The sequence below is a fragment of the Anopheles marshallii genome, chromosome 3 (genome assembly GCF_943734725.1).
Source record: "Anopheles marshallii chromosome 3, idAnoMarsDA_429_01, whole genome shotgun sequence".
Classification (NCBI taxonomy): domain Eukaryota; kingdom Metazoa; phylum Arthropoda; class Insecta; order Diptera; family Culicidae; genus Anopheles; species Anopheles marshallii.
Genome location: NC_071327.1, coordinates 83,024,636 through 83,044,539, shown reverse-complemented (window position 1 = coordinate 83,044,539; position 19,904 = coordinate 83,024,636). Strand labels below are relative to the sequence as shown.

At 38.3% G+C, this 19,904-nt stretch overlaps 1 protein-coding gene across 1 annotated transcript in view; it reads left to right on the top strand.

Moving 5' to 3' along the window:
• The first annotated feature begins 9,389 nt into the window (after positions 1-9,389).
• Positions 9,390-19,904, top strand: part of LOC128714716 (potassium channel subfamily T member 2) — a 43,193-nt gene continuing 32,678 nt past the window's right edge. The window contains exon 1 of the mRNA XM_053809596.1: positions 9,390-9,640. Coding sequence (XP_053665571.1) covers positions 9,396-9,640 — 245 coding nt within the window. The 5' untranslated portion in view covers positions 9,390-9,395. The remainder of the gene's footprint in view (positions 9,641-19,904) is intronic.

The window sequence follows — 19,904 nt, the reverse complement described above, 5'->3', positions numbered from 1 at the left end:
TTTGAGAAAACTAGTTCGAAGTGTATTGATAAATGGACAAACACGAAACGGTTTGCCAGTTGTAGTAATTTTGTTTTGCGCTTTGTGATCATCGAAAACATCCCGAGTCAAAATAGAAGATTTGACGTTAAAAACAACCCAAAACTCGCTTCTCCCACGGCATGAAATCCTCATTATTATTATTAAGCATCCCCTGTAAGGTAACGTTTGGTAGCTTTGTTGTCACATATCAGCTGTGATTATAAGTTTCATATGTACTCTCCATAATTAACCAACATATATTTTCAAATATGAATCGTATGAAAACGTTGTTATTCCACCTTCAAACTTTTCCAGTTGGTCATTGTTAGTTTTATTCTAAACAGGTGCTTTAAGTGCGAGAAGGGTTATGCGAGCACAAAAACTCGTCCTGTTTCATCGATGGTTGAATGGAAAAGAGAACGATCGCATGCTGCAACGTACGCACAATCCTTTATCCGTTTGTGCTGACGTTTGACCCATCCAACTTACGTTTATAGGCGTAGGTACAAGCGTTAGCGCCAACAGGGCTCCTGAATTAATCTTTTCGATGGAGACTATTCAGATTGTAGTAGATTGAATGATTGACCTTCGATTGATTGAAAATGCAAGTAGAAAAAGGTTCAAAAAGTTTATTTTGCGTCCAAGCGCTTGTTATATACCATCGGTGAAAAAAGACCACGAAGAAAAACAAAGCATTTTTGTAGTCTCGAATCCGGTAAAAAAGGAAATATGCCATCGATTCATCATTCTGGACAACACCCGTGGTAAATCCGATATAAGAGCATTCGGGTGAGTTGTTTGACTTATAGAATTGAATCATTATTCATTCTTGCTTTGTCACGTTTTGCAGAATGGCTTTTTTGCTTGGTTTTAAGAGTGTATTTGTAGTTTTTTCTTCCTTTCATCCCAAACGTCCTAGTTATGTTGGACTTTAGTGGGGCAAATTAGAATCATTTGTATGCGTTAACCGTTCACACGTTTGTAATTTGAACTTGAGTGATCAAAGACTCCAGGATGTTTGGTTGTGTGTAGGGGGTTATTTCTGAGTGGACTTTTCCTGTAGCGAATTTACTACTCAAACTGCCTAGGCCAGTTCCTAAGGTACAGCAATCTTACCCGCGACATTATGCCTCATCGGAATGTATGAGAAAGGTCTTTAAAACACCTCTATCCTATGGCATATGGAATGGCATTTAATAAAGCTAGAAGACGTCACGCAAAAAAAAACACTAACGAGAACTATATATTTCAATTAAAATTAAATTCGCACTATCTACATACCTCTGTCTCATCGGTCGTTGAAACGGCAAGGCAGTCGTTAATCGAAAGATATTATAATCCTGCTGCTTGGGTGCTTTTTGAGCGAATAAGAAAATATCTACATCTCGCGCCAAAACGCCTAGAACGTGTTAATTAGCCGGCAACCGATCAATTATCTCACACTTCAGAATTCTATCTTTTTATTTCTTGTATTCGTTTCATTACTCGTTTCGTCTACTTCCTTTTTTCTGCATTCAGTAGACAAGTTTTGTTTATCGAAGCCGAAACACCATAGCGTAGCTTTCCACGTAACGGCACGAACTACTTGAGTGTGTGGTAAAAGTGTCTCATTATATTTGTCAGCCACCTTCCACACGTTTACGATCATCTCCGATTCATCCGGGGAGTGACGAAGCGTCACTGCGAATTCAGCTCGCTACAGAACTGACATAAAATCAGGCTCGTGTCAAAGTGCTCTCTTTTTCTTGGGTTTCTGTCAATGTAGACGATAACTATACTACTAAGAAGAACACGAAGGAAATAATAGGGTAAAAATGCTAATATGAATAACGGGAAGGTATCCGTAAATAGAGTGTACAAGCAAAAAAAAAACTGCTTTATGGTATCACTGCAATAAGTGTGAAAATAAATGTATATTCTTTTATAGTGAGTAGCCTAATCTGGCCAATAACAAAATAAAACAATAGAAAGTTTTTTTACTTTTATTATCTAATGTATTGCAATTTTGCTTGCGGCCGGGTCAAAATCGAGGCATGAACGACCGATACTCTCACGTCGAAGATCATAGCCTAAAGTTAGCAAGGAACGATACACTCAAAGAGTAATTTAATATATATAAACATCCGTGCGTGTATCTTCTTATGGATTCAACACTGGGTAATGATTCTTTCATGCATAATTTGGAATTTATCGGTGATGCTGCTGCACACTCTTTTGTGCATTACTGGGTTGATGGCAATCCCTATATGATAATTCCTATTGAAAAGCATTTCCTATATGATTATTGGTCTACAATGACTCGACCTCTGGCACTTTGTACGCTTTAATTAATTACGTTCCCGTTATAACATATCAGTGTGCAGTTCTTCGTCTTCTTTAAGAGGCTAATAAAGCTCATTTTCTCATAAAGTTATAATGTGAATCAACCAAACCTTAATTAACCAATTAACCATAACTATAATATGGATGTATTCGTTCATTGTACACAACATCCGCTCGTCTTCTTTGCAGGGTGAGCACAATTCCAACCCGAGTAAACATTGTTGAAAAATAATAAAGTACAGAAACAAACAGGCAGTAAAAATCCGACAAGATCCTTCTCTTTAGTGCTGCCATTTTTCTGTTTGTATCTGTTGGTACCATAATATCGTTGGTCGGTCCTGCGAATAGGTAATCCAGTCTACCCAGCGCGCTGCGTTGTTTCAGCATTCGTAATTAGTTCATTCGTTATTCATTGCAATGTACCGGCGTTCAGACAATGGGTTTCTTGGGGGCTCTTGCTAAATTCGCAAAAATACGAACATACATAGAACCGGTATCCTGCTATAACAGTGTGGGGCGAAAATGTGCCTCTCCCTTTCTCGACGGACCGAGCAAACTAGGTACGTTCAATATGTATTAATTGAAATTTTGGAAACCACAAAACAGGCATATACAATGAAGTATATTTGGGTGTAGGGCGAAGGAATTACCAGGTCCCGTTTTGGGACGAATGTACGATGGTATCTTGATGAAACTTGTAAAAAAAATTCTACCATCAAAAGACGTTAATGGTATTACTCCGCCAGAACTTCATTAACGCCTTATACCAACGCGAAACGGAATGTCCCGCAATTGATATATGGTTTGTTTGCTTTCGTCTCAAATTTAATTGCAACATGTTTTTCAAATAACCGCTGAAGCGTAGTACTGTTAACTGGCAGCAAATAATTTAATCCACATTATTACGACAATTTCTCATGCATAGCTAATGGTAGAAAAAGTAAAAGCTCTACAAAATCCCCTTATCGATCAGAAAAACATGTTTTTCATCGCTTTATGACATATCTCACAGTGATTCACAATAAGGCACGTTATATTCTATGCACATTTTGGTTGTGTTTTTTGCATTTGATTTCGTCCTTTTGAGGGGAAAAAGATTACTTACTTAATGTTTTATTCAATTAGTATATATTTATTACTGACTTGTGAATTGTCTTCCAGATGACAGAAAATTGTCACCTGAATCGCGTGATTTTTTTACATTTTATCTCTTTTACTGATACTGTTTGAACTATTAGGATAATAGCTAGGAAATTAGGTAACAAGTGTAAACGAACCGGATAATGGGAATGAAAAATTAACTTATATAATCTGTAGATGGAAACTGTAGATGGACTAAGGAATACACAAGTTTCAACTGGTCCCTCGACGTGGTTACATCTATCCCTTAAGAAAAAAGCGATATCCAACACATACGTTAAATAATTTAAAACGTGTACATATATTATTTGTTTACATTACTTTACAGCTTTGAAAATGTATTTTTATGTTTTCAGTACAATTTTAAGATACCACCGTAATATTACCTTTTTTACTTTAATGTATTTGGAGTATCTGGCTTGTAATTTCAGTGTTTTTTTGTTTACTGTCAGGCTCCTTTCGTGCCAACCCTTGCTTTAAGAGCACAACAGGAAAGAACAGCATTGTGTTTTACACACACGGCCTTTGAGATCGTGCGTCTTTTTCCTTAAGTGAATAAACTCTGAAAAACAGATTGCCAGTAGAATTGCAATTCTAGATACAAAAGAGAACATCATTGTGAAATTTTTCAGAACACCACGCTTTAACTTATAGTCAGTTTATCGTCTTTTGCTGCTGCTTAACCGAAAGAAAATCTTAAAGAGGATAGTAAAGTTGCTATAATGAAAACGAAAACATTTTTCGATTTACCTTTAAATTTCTATTAAAAATTTATGGTGTTAAATTAGTATTGCTCTGCATGTTGAGTACCGCCCAAGGGTAGTCAGATGATTTGACCTTTGTCGTATGGTCGAAGGATGGCGAAGGGCACGAACAGAAACATACTGGTAACATCAGATTTTGTATGTGTTTCCTCTCGGGGTCGCAAATCCGCATTCTGATATAGAACAGTGTTTAAAAATAACCCAAGCTATGAGTGTAGTTCTCTGGCACGTTTTGAATCTTACCGTTGGGGTTTCCGACGAGACAGGGCTGATACTTGGAACTTGTATCGCTTCTGGGTTGACGAAAGATACAATGGACTGTTGTTGTTATTTATTGTATCGATTTTTACCATACTTGTAATCACGCATGAACATATGAAATGCCACAAGAGATCAAATATCCGGTCTCCTCAGGTGCTTCATTCTACGATAGAGATAAGGGTGGTGATCTTTTGTTATGCTAATTAAATAAACTATTGTGAAATCCATTGAAACAGAGTTTTGTACAACAGTTAAAGACAATGGGCGTTATTCCCATAGTTCTTCGTACAACATAAAAAAAGTTCTTTAAAAGAAACCAAAACCAACCAACAAACTCATTAACTGATACAGTGAGTGGGAAAAAGCTCTTGTTACTACCTTTTTGAAAGCTTATTTGATCCATTTAACGAGGTTATCAATGGAGTCAGGAAAATAACAAAAGAGGACAATAAACGACAGTGGCAATGACTAACAATAGACGTGCTGGTGTAAAACTTCTCCAAAGCAAATCATCCTACTAGGTCCGTTGTAAAATTATTGTTACTCCTCTTGATCCTTTCACTGAGCTTTGACACTTGGTACAATTTTTTTTTATCACGCTTTTGTTTTACTGAAGGAACTAGCGGAGAATCCTCCTGGGCTTTTTTTCTTCTCTCTGCTATTGTGTCGCTGTGTGCTTCTCGTCTCTATGATACTGTGTTGCGGTAGAATGTATTTTATCATATGGCAATAATTATCGTACACGTAAAACGAGGACACATTTTCCTCTGTATGTATGTACATTCAACAAGCAGTCTTGTGTGTCTCTTTTCTTGGAGGAAATATTTTATTTATACACAATATCCAGAATACGCTGATACAGTGTAGGGATTGAGACAGTATGTGTCGTCCCCAAACACCGTACGTGATGCTATCAGATTTTATGGATGCCTGAGTGAGCGTGTGCGTATTGCTACACTGCCTTTATCCTTTCCAGCAAGTCTCTCCTTACACTTGGGCTCAAATAGTCTACACACTTCAGCTCATAAGAGCCAGCACAACCCTCCGGGAGCATCGCAGGAAATTTTTCTTTTGAAACCGGTTCTCTATTCTGCAGACAATGAAGAAGAAGCAGGATGTGTTCCGATGGTGCTATTACAATCATTAATATATCCATTCTCCCAGTTTTGTTCTCAACCCAACATGTTTATATATTCTTCCTTCTTGGATTGTTTATTTTATCACAAACTTATGTATCACACTGGACCGAATAATCGCATTGTTGACTGTATGTAATGTAAGTAACGAGGCGGAACGATCGAGGTCATAAAAGGTCGAGTTAATAAAGTTCTTCATGGAAGGATTGGCTATGCACGTTAGTTTTCTCTTCGTTCGTGGTTTGTGCCATCAAAATAAAGATTAATTATCCCGACACCGCAAGTAAGGGCATCGACTATCGGAGACTCATGTTTGAGTAATATTATTAGTAATATATGGTGAGCTCTTTGTTGCACAACAGCATACAGAGGCGAAATCAATGGACCGTAACCGACCCTGAACACCAGTGGTGTTCGTCTGCTACTGCCAAGTGAATACTGTACAAAAGATATTTGGCTATTTCAATCGTGCAACAAAAAAAATCATCTAGTAGTTTAAAATGTTTAATGATTTTTTTCTAATCAATATTTACAATATTCAAAATTCTGTTGATTTTTTTGTCGTGTAATGGCTGCTGTTCGCAGATAATTGATTACATTTGGAGGTTAGCTCACATTGCAAGCTCTATTTGTAACACCATTCTTTTATTTTTCGTCAAAATTCAGTTATTGCCTCTGCTTAATCAATGTTCTAAGCAGTTAAGAATTAGACCAATCATATCAGAACTCCTTGGCAGAAACAACGAGCACAATAACTACAATCCTGAACATTGAGGTGTTTTTTTTTATTTTTACACTCTTTTCACTAGTGTTTCTGCGTTACAAAAGATTGGGTACATGAACGACTATAAATTATTACACCAGGAGAACAACACTATGTTTAACTTGACTTTCAACACACTTATCGCGCTTTTCACAAAAGCTGAAGTGGGTTAAGATTTCCCTACTAGGGATGAAATATTAATCACTCGCGTCATATTTTCCGTCGGTTTTTATCAAACTACTTCGTGCAACACCAATAGCGGTAGTTGACAGGCCGGATTTCTCCATATTTCGGTAGCCTCCCTTTGGCATGGAACTGGCGCGCGCGTAAACAGATTAAAACTTTGTGAGCTGTTCATGGTTTCAGGTTTAACTTGGTGAATATCCCTCCCACAGCAAAGACTTACACATGAAATTTATCCTTGAAACGAAGCTTTTTTCTATTTATGTTTCGTTTTACACGAGGGTTACCGTAGTTGGGTAAATTGATTCCAATTTTAATTGGGATGTATTTTGTGCTCAATAGGTTATCCTCTGTTAGAAGAACTTTATTAAAAAACTGTACAGATTAAACTAGCCTCAGCATAAAGTTGGCTAAGTATGTCATATACAAAATTTAGCAATGAATGAGTATTTATTTTAAACTTTAAAACAGTATCCGTTTATTGGCATTCGTTATTGCTCTTTATTGCTTTTACAAAACAAACCGAATGAAACCCACAGTTTCCTCGAACGGGGAAGCCACACAAAAACTCGATTTAAAAAGGTCAACAACACTGGTTGCAGAAAATGCAAAGACAAATGTACAACCACCACCGGAACCGCAATAGTCGGCGTTATCTTCTTATATATGGGGGTCGAGTAAGGGTACAAAACATGATACGTGAATAAAACAATGGCGGAGAACTTACGGGCAGAACAATGACATTCGATTCTAACATCAGAGAGATGCATTTAAAAAGGCTTCAACATAAAATCATTTTGCTAGTACTATTGTTTATATGAAGGTGTTTAGCCTGGTGTGATTCGCTTTCCCGCCTCATTTAATTTCCTGATTACAGTAGTTTGTTAATTCATTCTTCACTGATTTGAATTTTCTCGCTCTGTTCCGCCTCCTAGTGACAAGCACTGACTAGAGGCAGAGGAAACAATACATTTTCCTCATGGCAAAGTTCCAATTGTTAGGTTACATGTAGAATACTGATGCCTGACTTTGTAACATTGTTGAGTATCTTCTCCCACCATTTCGAACGTGAAGAAATCAATCTTTCTCTTGTTGGGTTTTATTGTGAGGCGAATGTACTCAAGGAAGAGACGTACAGACGAAAACGATTTGCACTACTAGCCAGACGCTTACATTCCCTGAGTCGTTCTCAGTACTCTTCTTTGTGCTTTTTTGATTTGTACATTCACATGTACATGTTTTAAATTACTTTACTAAGCTTGCATTCATCAGACATCTGTTCCACAGTTAAAATTATTTTTCAAAAAGCATACTGTTATTGTATATTTGCCAAATGCGCTGTCAGTTTCACAGTATGCCATTTTTCATTACTATATCCGCTCGTTCACGATGAAAGTGTGCTTGTAGCAAATGGTCAAGTTTGCTCACAATTTAATGAAAACCTTGCTCACAATAGAATATTTCTTGTTAGAAATGCATGCCACGCCAGTATGTCAGAAAACATGGCAAGAGTTCTTACATTAGTAATAGGAATGCATGTTAGCAGGGGATTATTTGAAGTTACTTAAATTCAATTTCATTTTAAGTAAAATGTACTATTCTGTCCAATAAATAAGGTGACATTCGATTTCAAACGACACGCGTCAAAGAAATTGATAGTTTGTTATTGTTTTGGTGTCAATGGTACTGTTATTGACTTACAAGTTGCACGTCAAAACATTCATAATGGCAGGAGATATGATTTGTTTTGTAAATTTTTCGTTTTTCGTAATGTCTTATTTTGTAGAGCAAAGAATGTGCATAAGATTTTGTTTGCGCAACGAATTTTCTGCTTCGGATACATTAAGAATGGTGTAGAAAATCTTCGGGGATACAGCAATGAGTAAAAAAAATCTATACAATTTTTATGTATAGTGCCCGGTAACGAGTGATACAGCCTGGTAACTGGATTGTTTGGCAGATACAGTCTTAAAGCTTAAGCTTTCTAACTTCTTGTATGATCTACCCCAATGTTAGCGGACCAAAAAAACAAAAAAAAATCGCGAAAAACGATAACTGCACGGTTAGCAGCTCACAAAACAAATGATATCTCCTGCTCTTATGAATGTTTTGACATACAACTTGGCAGGTAAGTCAATAACACTACTATTGACAGCAAAAAAATAACAATCCGTCAATTTCTTTGATGCGTGTCGTTTGAGATCGAATGTCACCAACCGTTACTCAAACGCTGCCCCCATATCAAAGATTTAATACAATCATCATCAAACGAGCCTCTTTGCGACTGGTTCCTCATTGAGTTGTATGCTCACTGCAAGAAACATCATCATTAACTCGTCCACTTCAACTCCTTTCCTAGCGTTACGTTACTAACGTTTGATCTTTCATGTAACAATGTCGTTTTTGCTGCATGTTGGTGCACGTTTCGTTTTATGCCGTGAACATGCGGCTTAGATTTTGGTGTCCGCTGTCTTCACTTGCTCGCTGGTTTCAACTGTCCTTACTAACAACAACACTATAGTTGGGGTATATCACCACCTCGTGGCTTGAATTATATTCCTATTTATGTTACATTAAGTAGTAATTTCCTAGTCATTTTGATCATGTTCTGTTTGATTCACCATCTCTTTATTATGTGTGCTGCTCGTGACAATGGCGTGTTGTGTGTTTTCACTATATGGAACCACTTTAATACTGTCCAATCACACACACACACCTACACACACACATACAACTCCTAATTCATTTTCGGACGCAACATTTCGGCTAATTTCGGTTGGTGGCTTGGGCACACAAAAGAGCAGCATGTCGCTATTCTTCTTCCGGTTGCACAATCTCCAGCGCGAGGAGGCAAACAAGAAGCGCAAAAAGCAACAACAGCAGCAACAGCAGCAGCAGCGCCAGCGGCAACGGCGCGGTGCCAAAGTCTTCCGGGGTGTATCCTGTAATTCCGGCTTCAGCCACCTGACGCTTGGACCGTCTCGGCTCTTCGAGAAGACACCCATGAGCCCGTCCGACAGTCTCGACGAGATTGCACTGCAGATCCCCAGGTATTTATCGCAAAATAAAACCACCAGCTAGACCGTCCTTCCATCTAAATATTGGCTTCAGCAGAAGGGAAAAGATTGGAAATAAACAACTATTGAAGGGAGAGAGGTGGTAAAAAGATGTTATTGTTTGCTCGCATGTTTATGTTGTGCGCCATGATTTTCGCCCAAATAAAAAACAAACGTACAGACTCCCAAATGAAAAAAAGACAAACTTACGTCCATTGTTTAGAGCTTTGTTGTTGTCAGAAATTTCACCGTTGTAATCACAATCCATCTATCCAGTTGATCAATTTTTCCACCAAATCACTTTATTTTCGCCGGGAAGCTAAGAATCTTACCCTCACATCCAGCTTTCCTGACTTTATCTTTCGGGAACTGCTCACACACTCGCAGCACCGCGTGTTGTGATCGTTTAATTATTTTTTTTGTAAGAGTGGTCAGGCCGTATCGACGCTTGCGCAACTTAAAATAACGAAATTATCTCATTAAAAACTTTGCCTCTCATTGCATTACCCTACTTTCGGACCATTTTCAAAAGAAACAGGTGCTTTACATTTCTTTGTTCCTATTCCTTCGGTTAGCTGATGTTGTAAATTTACAACAAATTATGTTACAATTTACAAATCTTTTTTATTTACTCCTCTTTTTTTGTGTTTGAAGTAAAGCACGATTGTCTAAAAACTCATCAAAGAAATATCCCAGTATTTTAAAAGGGCACATTCTCAAATGCGCACCAATCAAGAAGATAATAGAAAAGAAGCATATGAGAATATAATACGACAAGTTAAGAGTAGTTTGTTTGAAAATTTGTTATAGTACCAGCCCATTCGAAATGAGCTATTGTAATTGTTGTGTAAAGTGGGCTATACACCATGTGTTCTAGACACCATCGTCTCGTTACGTGACGGCGTCCGATGTACATGTTGGCACAGTGCAATTAAAATCACGCCCAGTTTGCTTGATGGTTTAAGTACGACTAACTTTATTCTATATTTTGCCCATGTAACTGCAACTTTTTTTTCATAACGGTCAACAAAACGGTCGTTCGGTTACCTTCGGTTGCGTGAGCTTCCATTTGTTAATTGCTCTTCCAACGCGGCCACCCGCGATGGCAAGCAAACGTGTCCTGTTTCGCCCCGACGTCCTATGAAAGTGTGTAATGTGTTTGCAATAAAGTTTAATGTGTCAATTTTATAAGAAATGATCGTCTCGTCGTTATTATCGTCATTTTAAAGTACAATTCAAACACAAATATATTAGGTCGTTTTTCATATTTTTTATAGCTATGCCACAAGCTATTTATTTATTTGTAAGAACTGGGACGATCAAAGTATTGCCCCTTATTATGTATTACTTTGTAGGACTTTTCGTGTAAATCGCGGATTCCTTTTCAAAATAATGCTACGTCCTTTGATTCAATCCAGGTATTCAACCAATGCTGGATCTGTTCGTACGTCGAGAACTGCTGATCAGTCAAGCTATGCCCTATACGTGTAGAACATGCCATTTGAGGGTATTGAGGTAGTTTTTTAGGGGCTGTGCAACATATGACCGAGCGTTGTCATTCAGCAGAATGACTTTGTCATGCCGTGATGAGTATTGTGGCCGTTTTTCACGCAGTGCTCGGCTTAAACGCGTCAACTATGTTCGGTAGGTTTTACCAGTGATTGTTTATCCCGGTTTCAAAAGACGATGCCGAGCTGGTCCCACCCTGACGAACGTTTTGGGCATTCCTTCGCTTTGAGGGTCCTCCACAGGGAAATCACCGCTTCGAAAGCGTCGAAATCACTCCCGACACCTTGTTCTTCGTAAACATTCACAAGTTCGCGATGCGCTTCGGCTGCTGTTTTCTTCGATTGAAACGGAAACAGCAACACCTCCCGCATATGACAGTTTCTCGGATCAAAATCAGACATTTTCAAGAAATTTGCAGTTTCATTACATTGGAGCGCCGACTTATTATACGGGCGCCATTTAACTTAATTAACCGTGCAGCTTGGAAATGGTAGTTCCGAAAATTTGACTTATCCCAGGCAACCTAGTTGACAGAAGAAATGAAGGCCCAATTTTGTAGTGTTGTGCTTAATGAATCTTTTGCAAAAAGTCATTCGTATGAATCTTTAACGAGGAGTCATTTAGGAGGCATCATAATTACTTTTCCACCCAGTTTTGTTTGAATTTTTTATACATGTGTGCATGCGATGTGCACGAAGTGCGGTATCCTGTGTGTTGTGCATAATTCTAATGTTCCTTCCTATTTTCCACTGTGCAATTAGATTACCAACGGAGTATTTTGTTAGATACTCTAGAGAAATAAACTCATTGACCAACCAGATAACATACGGCAGTGTCGCAGGGCAATGAAAGCTTTTGATGATGGTAATTTTATAGGAGCTGTAGGATCAATCAATGTAAGATCGGGGGCGGTTCGATGATGGTAGCGGCGCAGGTCTTCACACGAACGGTCCGGACTAAAATCCTGTCCGGACCAATCCCCCGTACGCACGACTTGACTATCCAACTACGGGTAAATAAAGTCACAGAATGTCTAAAATGGCCTCTTGAGGTTGTTGTGCCGATAAAGAAGTAAGATCAACCAGATTATTATGCGCTGCTCCCTTAGTTAAGGAGTAAAATGAAAAAGGAGTCTCACGTTATAAAGTTTTTTCTAAAAAACGCCGCTTTCGTGTCTTGCTTGTGTGGGATGTTCGATACAGGTTTACAGTGTACCTACATATGATTTCATGGTTTTGTTCTTGTCGTGTGGTCTGGTTTGTCTTGTTCGAGAACTAACAGCGCGCTGCTTAAGAAAATTCCTACCTTGAACCTCTGTTCAGAGATTAAGTCCCATTTTAAAGCATCAATGAAGCAAAGTAATTATCAGCGTAACGTTTACTTTGGTTTAAAAACCACGTAACACAAACAAACGCGTGCGTGTGTGCGGATTTTTGGCGGTAGGGATGATGGTAACATTCTGTTTTAGCCACAGAACTCCCACGGCTATGAAGGATATTCACAAGACAATATGTCTCGTGCGACGGAAATTCGAATCAAATATTTATCAACTTTGCGTTGTTTTTATTTTGCGACTGAGGCTGCTTAGTCGAGAGAAGGAACGAAGCTAAGTAGCTAAGTGGGTTGGATACGTTATAAAACCGAGAGACGACTACCAAAACGAAACAAAATTCATATCACTTACTAACCGTATCCTGAATAAACATCGATTCGTATTCAAGTGGTCAGTTATTTTAGACCCTTTATTCCTCTCATAAACCGTTACCCATACATATACAACAGCTTTGAAATAAAACTTACCTTTTTTTAACGACTCATTTACAAAAGGATGCGTCAAGGTTGAGGCTAGGACAATAATGATACGAAAAACATATGCAAGGTTATGTTGACAAATTTGACGCTGTTGATATCAAAACAGGATCTCCATTTCGGAGACTAAAGAGGCACAAAACTTTTTCATGATTATCAGTTGTAACATAATCTGTTGCTCATACACATTTCACCTTTTTTTTCAATTACTACTTCATCCAAAATTTTCTTTTGAGTGCAAAAGATAATAAAAAAAAAATTAGGAATAGATGTATTATACATAATCTTCTTCTTCTTTATCGGCACATACACCACCGAGCCGCCGCAATTTATATATAATTAATTATAGTAGAACAATGCAAATAGTAACCCTGTCTCCTCAACCGGTGCCACGGCGCCAAGCCTGGTTGAAAATGTATTGTGAAATAACTTTTCGTATGAGTTAGTTTAGGTTGACTTATTTTTTCAGTTATCGATCCTTCGTGAAACTTTTGTACCTTGTATTATGATTTGTATTCCATTTATATAAAATTGAAACAATAAAACAGGGTAAAGGCCAATAAGCCTTTTGCGATTCCTTGAAACATACGCGTTACACAGTTGACGCAGCAATAACGCTTGACTTTACGTAACGAAAAGAAGCGTCTACGTCACATCGCGATGAAATTAGACTAATCGAGTAGCTACATGTAATGCAAAAAGGGTTAAAAAGAGACTGCAAGTTTTGCTCTGATCGCACCAAGCCTGGATGTAGTCGGGAAATTTCTTAATATTGTGCTAAATGTTCGCATAAACCTAGAATGCATTTTGGAAATTGTTTCACTAAATCAGTGAAAGTCACTAAATCACTAAATTTAACGGTGGGCGGAGTAGGCGGGCCATTTAGGGCCTCATCGTCTGGGGGACTGAAACAAAATTCTACAAAACAAACCAAGCTACAACCCTCCCCTGAAGTATGTAAAAGAGGGCCTAGAAGTGTATTACAAGGGGGTCTCTAGTAAAATTGGTAAGCGACAATCCTGTCTCCTTCCCTCCCTCGCTCATTCGGTTCAACATGTGACAATAACCCGAACTATTTCACCCAGGACTTCCATCATACCGTTCGGAGCATGTAAAGGAAACGATCCGTCAGTGCACTAAATATCACAAAAAGCCGAATTACAGGACAAAAATTAAATTACATTTTGTTTTTTTTTTTGCGTTATACGAATTACTGAACTACCTAACTTTTGAGATTTTATGTGTATGCTTGTTTAAAATAGTATTTTCGTACACCTATAATATGTTTGCCAAATCTGCTCGAATTCAGGCAAGAACGCTCTCGAGTGCAAAGGGTTAAACTACAAATATATTTTATTAAAAAAGCGTCATTCTTTCAATACACTTTTAGAGATTTTGGGGAGAAGACGCAAACATTCTTCAATCCCTTTAAGGACAGCAAAGGTAGATACGCATAAGGTTGAGAGAACCTACTATTTAATACTTTGTTTGAGCATGGTCGTTATTGTGCGTGTGCGTGAGATAACATCCATTCCGAAAACACTTGCGAAAACGCGTATCTTTTAAGTGGTTTCGGCATTACCTAGCCAGATCCCCTAGTGCCAGTTGCATTACGGACGAAACCATCTAGGACAAGAAAATCAGAATCCTTTTCGGTGGTGTACCTTCCCGTGGTTTGTGTGATAGAATAAACCGTGAATTTGGCAATGTGTGCATTTTGCATGCTAGAAAATACTTTCGATGTTCTATCTCAACTCTAATGCAGTCGAACATTGTATTTTTTCATAATACTCACTTGAAGAAGAGGGAAGAGAGTCACTTGAGAAGAAAATCGGGAGAAAATCCCGAAAGCTCGTGCTTCGGGTGTTGAAAGCTTTTCTTATACTCATTGAGTGCCTACATTTCCCCTACTTCAAACGGCTCCCACCTCTTTTAACATGTCCTTTTAAAAAGTAAACAAATCGTCACAATGAAAATTCCAAGCATCGAAAGCACATTTTCCTTCGCATTTGCCGGACGTCGTCGGCTGGGAAAGCTCTATTCGGAAAGGGAACTCACGCGTCACTCACTGTTCAGGCACGTTAGTAAAGCACCACGATAAGCCCTTTTTCACATCCCCTACTGCGAGTAGAACAGTTTAGCAAACACAGCAACCAAAAAGCTTTGAAACTACTCGCCATCCTGCATCTCTCTCGAACGTCAACGTCATCGTACTGTATCGCCCAAACTTCCATCTGTCCGAACTGAGTATCAGTGCCGAAGGCCCGAGGAACATTGTCTCGCCTTTCCACGTAGCATTCGAGGCTATATTCTTCAGTTGCTAAACGACCGTTACCGCGTACACAGGCGGTCGTAGCTCATCTCGCACCAAATGAGCCGACACACAAAGAAATGATTACTGCACCTGTGTGCGTGCATATTTGGCAATGTGTGTGCGTGTATGTGAGTGTGTTGTGTGGATATACGAATTACAAACGGCGTACGGTATGGATTGTGGAACGCAAATAAGCATTTAGCATTCGTTGAAAAACGGAAATTAGTTTCGGTTTTGAGTTTGACCAAGAGAATGATATTTGAAAAACGAATTGGATATGTTTCGTAACGGTTTTATATCATGAAGCAGTGCAACACAGCCTCGCTGTAATAAGTTATAAGAAAATAAAAATATACTCTGCATGTGCAAATTTGCAAGCATTGAGCAACGAATGTTCAAAGCTAAACAAAAGCTAAAAGCTATCTGTGATCTCAACGTACCATCGAAGCAATAATAATACAGAAGTTCTGAAACGCATTGTTTACCACAAAAACCATACCACAAAAACACAGTACCACAAAAAAACATCTCCACGTGTAATGTGAAAGTGGCTCAATGGAATTATCGGTGTTCAGCCAATATTTTACTCATTTTCACACGCAATGCTTTCCTCGTTTTGGGAAAACATGAACCCGCAACCCTGCCTTAACGATTTACCAACTGTGCAAGTCTGACACACACGCAAAGCACTACCATTAGATGGCACCGCACTTCCCAAAACAATGCCTCAATCTCCATCAAAACTGTGTGTCCCGATACCGGACTATCAACAAATATTGATTATATTTCATATCACTATCAGTAATGACGTTGACGGGTGTAGGAACGTGTTGCTGGCTACAGGCAGGATCCATATTACTCAGCACTCCACCGAGCCAACCCTGCCAATCGTGACGTCCCAATCGTCGTTTGGGATCTTTTAGTGTGGAACATTGAACTGAAACAGTGCAAAAACCAACGATTTGGATGTGATTTCTCCTTCACTGTTAAAGTTGCATTGTATTCGGTTCTTACAGTTTCTGAAAAGTTTCCTGTCAGATCGTGTGATGTGGAAATTGTTTTACCATAACCTCCCGAGCTCTTTAGTGTTAGTGGCACTGTGGGTAGAAGAAAAGTTCTGATGGATTTCTATACGCCCCCTGCCTGAACGTTTGATGATATTAACAGCATATCGCCAATCCACCCCTTTGGAAATACAGAAACACCGAGACAAAGTGCCAAAAAGTGCAATATAGTGAAGTATATGGTTTTTATTTCGTTGTAATCGAGTGGTAGCTTACGGCAATACAGGAAGCTTAACAAAACAAGTGAAACACGACCAATTAATCTACAACACCCTAAAATCAAATCGGTAACAAATAAAACAGCAACCTAGTTTAGCGGTCGTACGTGTTGTGGTAGTGTGCGTGAAGCAAAGCGATTCCTATGCCCCATGCACGGAGAAGCTCATCTTCGTTTCACTGTCCGAGGGAATTTATTATGGCAGCAACCAGTCGCTACTCATCCTACAACTGCTTGACATCATGGGATTCATATGATAAAATACCAAGGTTACTATTGCAAAAACTCTCTTTTTAAAATATTCGATTTTCTGTTTTTGTTGTTTTTTAAGTCAATAACAAGCATTCCGAAATGATACGAATTTGATGTAATATTCTCAAAGGATGCCCGATGTGAGGCATGCACCACATATACTAGTCATGCGTGAACTAGGACACATCCCATTCCCGGACACTACATGGGAACGATTGTTTTAATCTAGAGTAATTTTTATTCTTCATGAAGCGGACACATCTCGGTGATATCCAGTTTCATTTTCCATAACGATCGTTGGTTCCACATATGAGAGAACGAGCATTCACAATGCGAGTACTATAAATAGAACCGAAAAAAAAAATGACTATTGGCCTGTTCGGACTTATTATTCTTTTATTTACGGTCGAGTGGAATGTTATAAGTGCCATTTATACATCAACCAGATAAAATAAAAGTGTGCCTCGAGACTGATGTACAGTGTAGCTTTAATTTTAAGAGCTACCATTTATTGTAAGTAATTGATTTTCTCGTCAATTGTAAATGTTTTCTTTTAAAAATATACTTCGAACTTCCAAACAATCTTATGATAAGGTGCCGACACTCGCAAATCGTTATTTTTCTTGATCTTGAAAAATTTCTCACGATTCTCACGAAATTTCGCTACGATGCAGTGGAACGAAAAAAACATAACCCGAAAATAAATCGTTCTTTGAACGCCAGATGAAATCACCCAGACATAAATAGGATTCTTTCTTCAGTTTCCTGTGTCGCAAGTGCTCGTAAACACAAGCACACCTTCCCTATCTTCTTTTCCAAAGAGCAAGTTCGCAAGAAGTACTGAGAAAGTGTTAGCAGAAGTGCACCGGTTAGTTCAGCAAGACTGAGTTTAACATTTATTGTTCATTATGTCTTTATTTTACTAGTTTGTAAAGCTTACAGAAAAGAAAACGCTTACGCATGTGATACTGCTGCCTCTTGCTTTCAACTGGCGATTACAATGTAAAATGATACTGTGCATAAAAAGGAAGAACATGTTAATATCATTATATTTTATTTTTATATTATATCATATATATATTGGTCACCATATAAGTCCGTGGTGTGTTATTATATACCTTTCCCCACATGTCCATACGAACTGGCAATTTTTCATATCCACCTACATTTGTCTAGTTCCACAATAGTGACATGCTGTTATTGAGAGTAATAAAATAGCTGCCATGATTATACCATGGCAAAGATTTGCAAAGCAACAGAAAAAAAAAACTCTCGGCAGCATCTGATAAGTATTATAAAACGATAAAAACCCCACACTCTGTTGGTCACCATGTCAAGTTTATTCTCAATATTTTTGTTTCTCTAATCCTGTATAGTAAAAGGAAATTCAAAGCTACAATTTCCATGCAATGTGATAACCCTATCGGCGTGACGCTGTCATTGTGCGCCACGTGGATTGCCCGCTGTCCCAAGGGTAACGAGATAGAAGACCGGGAAAAAACATTCCACAAGATGTAGTGGAAAACTAACGGGTATTATAGCACAGTACTATATACAAAGTTCCGCTCTGCTTGAATGTGTTACTAGAACTCTGTGAAACGTTCGAGTTGTACAATGTGATAGAACTAATGGAGGAGAACAAAATGCTGCTACCGGGACAAACGAAATATCGCATGAACCACACAAATATACATATGTGGTGCCTCTACATATGTGGTAGATACCGTCTTGCCATTTTTATCCATATTACTGCACCGGCACTCCTTTCATGGCCTGTCAAATATTACCGTTCAAACCGTAAGAATAAATGGTGAATAAGGTGAGAAGGGGAATGGAGGCGGCCAGTTGAGAAGGGAAAGAAATTTTCACATGTCGCCTGAAGGATTTCGAAACACTTTCGGTGAAGCATATTTTATCGCGCGTTTTTCCCAGAGGATTGCTTGAACTTTGGTGTTATGTTAGAAGAAAATACGTAAAATGTTACAACAAGCATTTCTTTTTCTGTTTTTTAATCAATCGAGCACCCCCTGCACCCTTCTAGTCCGGAATTAACTCCGGATTTTACTCTGGATTTTACTCTCAATTTTACTCTGGGCATTTAGCTCGGATTTTGTTCCAGAATGTACCCAGGTGTTGAATGCGGTTTTGCCCCCAAAAAAACTATTTGTTCGGTAACTCAACCAGTTTGCAGCACATAAAAAAAATTAATTTCTTTCGGTTGTTCGCATAATGGACAATGATTTTGTTAGTTTAGTTCACATGTATCAGTGCTCTTAGCGTATTAGTTTACATAATAATTAGAAGATTTGAATCGTTTTCAAACGATATTCAAAAACAAAAATAGAAAAAGGCAATTCGAGGAAAAAGTATCAACAGAACTCAACTCATATTAAAACGTAAAAACTCTAAAGTTAAAGGAAGACCCATGGCTGCGGTGGAATGCCCCTAGCGACAGGGTGTTTTCTACTCCAGAGCAAATGTTATGGAAACTATATCGGTGGGAAGGAAGTAAAGTGAAACAAAAAGTGTTTGTACATTGTAATTATGATGTGAACTATTGCACTGATACATTTGGATTCAACTTCGGCTTGTTTGGAATAATCGGATTAAAGGACAATGGAGAAGCAGCTACAATGACAAACTCTATGAGCTGTACGGCGAACTTACTGTTCGGCTGCAGTGGCTTAGATTCACCAGGCTCCGGTTACGGACTGGTCACGTCATGAGAATGACACTAATAATCAATCAATAGGTGTTTTTTTTTTGTTTTTTGCCGAAACAGTTGCACTATACTGCCGAAAGCTATACTGTTCGAATTTTGATCCAAATATGCATATAATTGCATACAATTGCAGCAAATTGCCTTTACCATACAACGATATGTTATTCTTATTATTTATCCGTTATATTTTGCTTCAAGATTAACGATTTGCTTATTTTCTTTTCTTTATCTCAATAAAAAATCAATAGGTCAAGATGAAATCAATACTTATTGCTATTTGTTACATAAGCTACATTTGTACATATGCAACATTTGCTACACACAATTTGCTAACTTACTATTTGTTACGCTCTAGTGCTTGGTTACATAGT